At 43.2% G+C, this 9,537-nt stretch overlaps 1 protein-coding gene across 1 annotated transcript; it reads left to right on the forward strand.

The window, feature by feature from the left end:
- The first annotated feature begins 1,106 nt into the window (after positions 1-1,106).
- LOC140075671 (taste receptor type 2 member 2-like) lies at positions 1,107-2,033 on the forward strand. The gene has a single exon (XM_072121828.1). It carries the CDS (start codon positions 1,107-1,109, stop codon positions 2,031-2,033), a length of 927 nt encoding a protein of 308 aa, XP_071977929.1.
- Positions 2,034-9,537: the final 7,504 nt, after the last annotated feature.

A 9,537-nucleotide genomic window follows, 5' to 3' on the forward strand; every position in this document is an offset into this window, starting at 1 on the left:
AGTACAACACAGCACACAGTATAGTCCAATACACACAGTACAACACACTGTACAACACAACACACAACACACAGTACAGCACACAGTATAGTCCAATACACACAGTACAACACACAGTATAGTCCAATACACACAATACAACACAACACACAACACAACACACAACACACAGTACAGCACAACACATAGTACAACACACAGTACAACACACAGTACAACACACAGTATAGTCCAATACACACAATACAACACAACACACAGTACAACACACAGTACAGCACACAGTACAACACACAGTACAACACGCAGTCCAACACACAGTATAGTCCAATACACACAATACAACACACAGTACAACCAATGCTCAATTACATTTTGCTCCGTCCTTTGCTTGGCAGTAAAGTAAATTGCTGCTGATTTGAAAAACAAACTTGTGCTAAACACTTTTTGCATAACTGAGACGACAAACGCTCAACGCGAAATCACTCACTAGACACAGACCCGTCCACCGAAGGTTCATGAAGCCATTTACAGGATGGAATCTGCGCGGAACGTTTTACCCTAACCATTGGATGCCGATGCCCAAACCTGAGGCCGAGTGATGGGTAAATCCCCCTGACCTACTCAGATAACACGATGAGTGAAACGAGTCGTCTGCACCCTCATCATGTGACAGGAGGATGACTCTTCTGACCCTGTCATCTAATGACGATAACATGAATGTACAGATTCTATACTGTAATGGAGATATATTGTCCTCCAACAATGAGATGTCCCTATTTATCCCATCCCCTTACGATAAGGAGATGTCTCTGTCATGACCTCTGATGATAGTGAGATGTTCCTGTTGATCCTCTGGTAATAAGGTGATGACTTCCTCTAACACTTTAAATCTATTGTTGACGATTAGATCAGAAGTCCAGCAGTCGGCACGTATATAACACCCGGTATAATGACACATTATTAGGGTTGAAGGACTTTCTAGAGTCACCGAGATCTTATTTGACTCTACACAAATGTGTAACTGAAGCTCAGCAGATATTTGCATCTGCCCAAGTCCAAGCTCCGAGCTTCGCACTTCCATATGACACGAAGCTCTCGGCGTTATGGCTTCTGCAGAGCTCATCCTCCTCATAGTTGGTCTAACCCTTGAATTTGTGGTGGGGATGGCCCTAAACATGAATATCCTGCTTGTTTATGTAGGAAACCTAAGAGATGGACTTCCCCTGATTGTGTCTGAGAAGGTCTACATGGCCAAGGCTCTGGTCAATGTCTCTCTAAACTGCATAGTGATCACAGAAAGTTTTTTATATGTTTTTTGTCCCCTTTTTTTCTTAACAACAGAAGGTTTTCTCTGGATTATAATATTTACAATGTTTTTAATCTCGTACAGTTATTGGTTGATGGCCTTGCTCTGTGTCTACTACTGCACCGCTATCACCAGCTTTGGTCTCCGCACCTTGGTTTGGCTGAAGACGTGTCTCTCGTCTCACATGCTGCACATCCTCTTTGGGTTAGGACTTTATTCTCTTGCTATAAGTTGTCCGGTATTTTGGTTCTGCGACGTAAATCCCTCCTCGAACGCAACATTGCAATCTCTACTCATCTGTATGGCGTACAGCCAGAATGTAGAATACAGAGCAGTATCCTCCGTCCTTAGCTGCTTCCTGCCTTTCACTATAGCTTTCATCTCCACCGTCATCACCTCATGGTCCCTTATACATCACATGTGGACAATGAAGAAGAATAACGGAGGATTTTCTAGTTCTAAGTTCCAAACCCAACTCAAAGCTACAAGGACCATGATCCTGTTTCTCCTCGTTGCCGTCATCTTCAGTGCAGCACAGATGTATTTCAATTCCCTCCAGTCAGGTTCCTCTGATACTGGCATAATAAACATAGCCTGGTTATTAATCCTATTCTTTCCAATAATAGAAGCCGCAATAATCGTCCAAAGCAACAGCAAACTCAAGAAGACTCTACCCGGCAATTACTTTAGAAGAAAAAGACAGAACCAAGAGGCTGAGATCTAAAATCCAGAGATGATACAATTATCAAAACATTTTTAAGTAGTTTTATAAAATTCATGTTTTGTAGATCGATGATGGATTTTTACTTGTTGTTGCTCAGAAACGGCACTGGGAGCGTTGAGTCTTATTTATGATATGAAACGACTTTCTGCATTTATTTAGGAAATAGAACAGGAATCGTAACGACCAAGATTAAGACAAATAATAGAAGTTCATGAGTTCATCAGACATTATTAGTAACATCTTCTCTATCAACACAGGAAATTTTACAGAAAATCTGATTTGCTTCATCTCGCTGGCCGGTGGTGCTCATTGGTGGTTCATTGTTGGCTCATTGTTGGTTCATTGTTGATTCATTGTTGGTTCATTGTTGGCTCATTGTTGGTTCAATGTTGGTTCATTGTTGGCTCATTGTTGGTTCATTGTTGGCTCATTGGTGGCTCATTGTTGGTTCATTGTTGGCTCATTGTTGGCTCATTCTTGGTTCATTATTGGCTCATTGTTGGCTCATTGTTGGCTCATTGTTGGTTCATTGTTGGTTCATTGTTGGATCATTGTTGGTTCATTGTTGGCTCATTGTTGGTTCATTGTTGGCTCATTGTTGGTTCAATGTTGGTTCATTGTTGGCTCATTGTTGGTTCATTGTTGGCTCATTGGTGGCTCATTGTTGGTTCATTGTTGGCTCATTGTTGGCTCATTCTTGGTTCATTATTGGCTCATTGTTGGCTCATTGTTGGCTCATTGTTGGTTCATTGTTGGCTCATTCTTGGTTCATTGTTGGTTCATTGTTGGATCATTGTTGGTTCATTGTTGGCTCATTGGTGGTTCATTGTTGGCTCATTCTTGGTTCATTGTTGGTTCATTGTTGGCTCATTGGTGGTTCATTGTTGGCTCATTGGTGGTTCATTGTTGGCTCATTGTGGGTTCATTGTTGGCTCATTGTTGGCTCATTGTTGGCTCATTGTTGGTTCATTGTTGGCTCATTGTTGGTTCATTGTTGGCACATTGTTGGCTCATTGTTGGCTCATTGTTGGTTCATTGTTGGCTCATTGTTGGCTCATTATTGGTTCATTGTTGGTTCATTGTTGGCTCATTGTTGGCTCATTGTTGGTTCATTGTTGGCTCTTTGTTGGCTCATTGTTGGCTCATTGTTGGTTCATTGTTGGCTGTTGGGGAGAAGGTCTTGTCTTGTGACATTTACTCTGTCTATACTGACTGCCTATAACACTTTGCTAACTACATCTTTTCTATCCCTGAGAGTTTTGCCTCACATTATCCCAATTTTATCAATGTTCATGATTCACCAATCTTGCAGCTGTTGTTTTTGATGATTTTTGGCATCTTGTCCTGGTCTCTTATTGCAGAGCTGCTGCCCCAACAAGTTATGGGATAAACAAGAGACTAGTGATTACATGTCATCAAACATCTGTAGGAGTTTTGTGCAGACATTAAAAGCTTTCGGTTTCCTTATGTGTTGCATCAACGTCTTCTTCCGATACATTTCTCGATTCTGTAAGTCTTAAATGTGGTTTCTGCAGGTCTGAGACTGATTTATACCTCATGTAAAAGGCGTAGATTCCCCACACTCTTTAGTATTCAGCTGAGTGCAAAAGAGGGAAAGGTCATCTCCATGTTACGGTCATCAACTTCAGTGAGGAGTCAACCATTTAGCTTTTATTTTTTAAAGACCAATAGTTTAGGTTTCCAGATTTATAATTAATTCAAAAAGACTGTGGGGGACATTTATCATACGCCTGTGCTCGTGTGCCTGCATATGATATGCCCGCATTTTTTAAAAATTAATATATATAAAAAAATTACAGAATTACATACAGTTTAAGGAAAATTACAGAGTCACAGCTCAAACAGGGTACAACCTATCATCATAACATAATTGTATCTGCTTCTTCTTAGCCTGATACACACTGGTATAATATCATTTCCCCTTTGTTTACCCTCCCCTGCCCTTCCCTGGTGGTTTGACGATTAACTTAACATATCAACCTAAACAGGCGGAACTAGAGAGAAAAGCTACTAATATTTTCCCAGACCTATATTAACCCATTCCTTGTATGACCCTTCCTCTAGTTTTTATTAGTCTCTATCAGGGCATGAGCCAGACTTTCCTTGTCTTTTCTATTTCCGTGCCCTTTCCTTCCCCTTCCATTTGCTATGCACAAAGTAGGAGATCCATCCGACCTTCCCACTCTTGCGTCCATGATGAGGTTTTATTCTTCCAGTAAAATAGGATTCATTTTCTTGCCATCAGCAATCCCTTCAATAGGTAGAGCACACCACACGGCGAGCCGGTCACTCACCACACGGCGAGCCGGTCACTCCCACTTTTGGGTAACTTTTTCAGTTATTGGGATGTTGCAGTTGAATATTGACACCAGCCTGACCTATAACCTTATTCCAATAGATATGGAGTTCTGGGCACCGCCAAGGCATGTGGACCAAATCTGCATCTATCAGGCTGCATTTGGGACATTTTTCGGCACTTGTTTTTTTTTAAATGGTTTAATCACTTTGGTGAGTAGTGGGCTCCATGCATAATGAATATCTGAGAGATAGTGTGGGACACATTTGGGGTAATTCTTTTAACCATTGAAAGTGAATCGATTCCATTCTCCCATAGATAGATCAGGAATCGCTGTTTTCCATTTTTCAAATCCTTCTTTAGCCGGGGGGGGTTAGTGTAACCAAATGTTGTTACCAATATTTTGTACACCCACGACATTGAGCCCCTCTTTCCTAATCTATAGTCAAAGAGGGAGCTCAACGGGTGCTCTTCTATGTGCACATGGACTCTGTGTGCACCTGGACTCATGCCTGGACTCTATGTGCACCTGGACTGTCTGTGCACCTGGACTGTTCACATGGATTCATCCCTTGAGTGTCTGTGAACCTGGATTCAGGCTTGGACTCGAGCATGGACTGTCTATGCACCTGAACTGTCTGAGCACCTGGAATCATGTCTGGCCTGTCTGTGCACCTGAACTGTCTGAGCACCTGGAATCATGTCTGGACTGTCTGTGCACCTGAACTGTCTGTGCACCTGAATTTGTCCCTTGCCTGTCGGTGCAACTGGACTGTCTGAACACCTGGACTAAGGCCTGGACTGTCTGTGCACCTGGACTCGAGTCTGGACTGTCTGTGCATCTGGACTGTCTGTGCACCTGGGCTCATGCCTGGACTGTCTGTGCACCTGGACTCGAGTCTGGACTGTCTGTGCACCTGGACTCGAGTCTGGACTGTCTGTGCACCTGGACTCGAGTCTGGACTGTCTGTGCACCTGGACTTGAGTCTGGACTGTCTGTGCACCTGGACTATCTGTGCACCTGGGCTCATGCCTGGACTCTCTATACACCTGGACTGTCTGTGCACCTGAACTCATGCCTGGACTATCTGTGGGCAACCAGGCCATCACCCCAGCACAGAGTTTGCCAGACTCAGGGCTTCCTCCAGCGGTCCAATACAGCCCAGGACGCACCACGCTCAGAGCCATTTTAAAGCAACATCCTTGGCTGCCAGGACTATAGGAGGAACGAGAAAGTGTGGACAGAGATTATTGTTGGAGCTCCTGCTCTGGGAACCCTGATTGTTCCTCTTCAAGGGACCCTGAATCCAAGTTCTCCATCATCTTTCTATTGTATTGGTGACCTCAGGACTCCATTACGATTGAAACCTGTGATACAGCAGGGATCAGTAAGTTGCTGCTTACATTGTCATGTTGGCACTTTGCAACATATAGGTGGTTTTTGGTTGTAGCTTGGGCACTCTATCTCCAAAAGATTCACCATCACTGGCCTTGGGTCTTCGGAAGAGCCGAGGCTTTCATAGCGACGGATTACCACTCCCTGATGACGTCGTGGGGAACAACGATCCTTGCCAAGATTGCTGCACCCATGCAGTGGGTTAACACCCATGATCAGTGCTTGCACATACTTCGGGTGTTACTGGTAAGCCTTTGCTGCAATATGCAGTAAAGACGTACCGGCTATGGAGAGGGCTCAGCTCGTAATCCCTCTCCATGCACCCGCACCGGCATGTGAAGAACTATTATGTCACATGTCGGTAACCAGCTCTCCTGCCACAACTCTGCAGATTTAACAACAAAAAATTCCTTGCTTCATCAACTCCACCACCATCTTAACATAAACTTAATACTGTTCTCTTTCTCTAGAAATGCCGATCCACACAGTAGCAATTAAAGACACAGTGCCCCACAGTAGCCAATATAGTGAAGCACCACCACAGTAGCCAATATAGTAAAGTGTAACCACAGTAGCCAATATAGTTAAGCGTAACCACAGTAGCCAATACAGTTAAGCGCCACCACAGTAGCCAATATAATTAAGTGCCACCACAGTAGCCAATATAGTTAAGTGCCACCACAGTAGCCAATATAGTTAAGCGTCACCACAGTAGCCAATATAGTAAAGCGTAACCACAGTAGTCAATATAGTAAAGTGTAACCACAGTAGCCAATATAGTAAAGCGTAACCACAGTAGCCAATATAGTAAAGCGTAACCACAGTAGCCAATATAGTAAAGTGTAACCACAGTAGCCAATATAGTAAAGCATAACCACAGTAGCCAATATAGTAAAGCGTAACCACAGTAGCCAATATAGTAAAGTGTAACCACAGTAGCCAATATAGTTAAGCGCCACCACAGTAGCCAATATAGTAAAGTGTAACCACAGTAGCCAATATAGTAAAGCGTAACCACAGTAGCCAATATTTTTTTTTTTTTTTTTTATTATCAAACGAAGTCATGAATTAACACAGTATATGGGCACAACCAGCAATTTACATAGTCGTATTTCAGGTATTCACTTTACATATAACAAAAAGCCGTACATTAAACATTCTACAATTGCAGTGTCTACCAAGAGCCTTGTTAATACTACATAGGTTTCTGATTCCTTCCTCCGGTATAAATTCTTTCTTATCAGCTGGCCTGAATACAAACAACTCCTAAACGGAAAGAAGGAACAGCTTATTGGGTCTTCCTTACCCTGTTAGGCTCTTATAGCTATTTACGATAGGTTGTCCCACTTAAGTACTCCGTACAAATAAACGGAATTGTGACTGTCCTGACATCATTCCACAGACAATATTAATATCCATAGTAACCCCCCACCACCACCCCACCCATTGGTCCCCCGGCAGAAGAGAAAAGAAAGAAAAAAATAAATAAATAAATAACATAGAGAGAGAGAGAAAGGGAGAAGATGGGTGCTACTCATTTCCCTTCTATTCTTCCCAGAGCTTAATTTTCCTTTCCCCCTTATTCCCTTTTCTGAGCCATAGTACTTCGTAATTTTTTACTTGCAGAGATAACTTGAACCAGGCGTCCACTCCAGGGTAATCGCTAGCTCCCCATTTCCGAGCTATACATACAAGTGCGACATTGAGCAGTTTAATGATAAGGTTTTTATGTCTATTAACCCCCACCCCCTCTTCTACCAGCCTCAGCACTGCCGTCTGGATAGATGGAGTCAAGTCAATTTGCAGTACATCCGAAATTCGTTGAAAGACCTCTCTCCAGAATTTGAGGATCCCTGGACATTGCCAGGCCAGATGGAGGAAGTCTGCGCCCGTAGAGGCGCATTTCCAGCATCTGGAGTCACTTCTTATATTTTCAACACCAGTGGGGTGTAATATGTTTGGTAGATAAAAAAAAAGTGTATTAATCTATGATTCCAATTGATGGACCCAATCTTAGTGTTTCTATATATAGTGCTCCATTCTGATTCGCTCATCTCACCTACCGCTATCTCCCATTTCTTCCTATACCAGTGAATCCTTGTCTTTGTGAAACTATTTCGTATAAACTTATATATCTTTGACAACATTTTTTTGTGATTCGTTGCTTCCCTTATCAAGCTTAGACATTCATGTGTTTCCCCCTGAATGTGAGGGGAGTGTAAGTAACCCTTCATCGCGTGTGTTAGTTGGTGATATCGAATCCAATTGCCCTCATTCAACCCGTAAATTCTCTTAAGCTCCAGGAAGGACAACATCTGACCTTCTTTCATTAGTTGTGACACGTATCTTAACCCTACCCTCCACCAAAACTTCCAGTCCGAGATCCTCCTAAGTTCTGTGAGATGAGGATTACACCATAGTGGGGTTTCTTGCAAAAAGCCCTTGATTTGGAGTATCTTTTTGAAGCGCTTCCATGACTTGACCAAAGTTCTCACTGATATCCACCCTTTATAGGATGACTCTCTCAAGAGAGAGCTCTCTCAAACAACTCAATAATTGACTCCGTTTGTCCCTTTGATATGTGGACCAATTTGACTAACAGGTAGTCGTTCTTCCATTTCACCAATCGGTCCATTTGGGCAGCTAAATAGTACCCCTGGAAGAAGGGGAGGCCAAGCCCCCCTTCCCCCACCGGTCCATAAAGATGTTCCGTTTTTATCCGGACCTTTTTTCTTCCCCAGATAAGTCTGTTCAATATTGATTCAATTAAATGGAAAAAGGAATCATCCAGCCAAATCGGCGAGGCAGCTAGTACATACAGTATCTGGGGAAGGAGAATCATCTTAATTAGTCCTATTTTTTCCGCTCTGGAAAGGGGTAGCCCCTTCCAGCTTCCTGTTCTCCTTTTTAGGGATTCTATTAAAGGATCTAGATTTTGTCTGTAGAACTCCTTCAAATTATTCGAAATTTTTATGCCCAGGTAGCTGAAATTATCCGTACAGGCCAATCCACTTTCCTCACTACCCCATTTCCTAGCCTCCTCGTCCAAAGGCATTAGGCTGGATTTGTTCCAATTGATCTTTAAGCCTGCCCACTTACCAAATCCTTCTACTATCTGAATGGCCCTAGGAATTGACCTGGGAGAATTACGTACATACATAATTATGTCGTCTGCATATAAGCAGACCTTATCCCTAAGCCCCCCGCTACCTCCCCCCTCAATGCCCTTCTCGTTTCTAATTTTAAGTGCAAGCGGTTCGATGTATAGGGCAAATAACATGGGGGACAGCGGGCATCCTTGTCTGGTACCTCTAGATAGTAAAAACGTATCCGATTCTCTATCCCCCACCCGTATCCTCACTCTCGGGGCAGTATACATGCATTTTACTAAATTAATAAATCCATCCCCCAGGTTAAACCTCTCCATTACGGCCCAAAGGAAATTCCACTCCACCCTGTCAAACGCTTTTCCAGCGTCTAGCGACAGGGTGGAGCGGAAGTCCCCCTCCCCCATTTCGATGGCCGCATGTAGCCTCCGGACACAGTCCACTGTCCTCCTCCCTGGAATAAAACCTTTTTGATCGGAGAGGAATCACTCTCTGCAACCTCAAAGCTAAAACTTTGGAAATAATTTTTAGGTCAGTATTGAGGAGGAAGATGGGGCGATACGAAGACATCTCCAATGGGTCTTTATCTTTCTTGGGGATCAATGCAATACCCGCCTCTGCCATCGATCTCGAAACCGCTCCCCCTCTACCAATTGCCCTAAACACCTCCAGAAGCTTGGGTAA

Source organism: Engystomops pustulosus, chromosome 8 (assembly GCF_040894005.1).
Source record: "Engystomops pustulosus chromosome 8, aEngPut4.maternal, whole genome shotgun sequence".
In the NCBI taxonomy this organism is placed as follows: Eukaryota; Metazoa; Chordata; class Amphibia; order Anura; family Leptodactylidae; genus Engystomops; species Engystomops pustulosus.

Coding starts and splice junctions, on each gene's coding strand:
- LOC140075671 (XM_072121828.1), top strand. CDS start 1,107: ATGGCTTCTGCAGAGCTCATCCTCCTCATAGTTGGTCTAACCCTTGAA.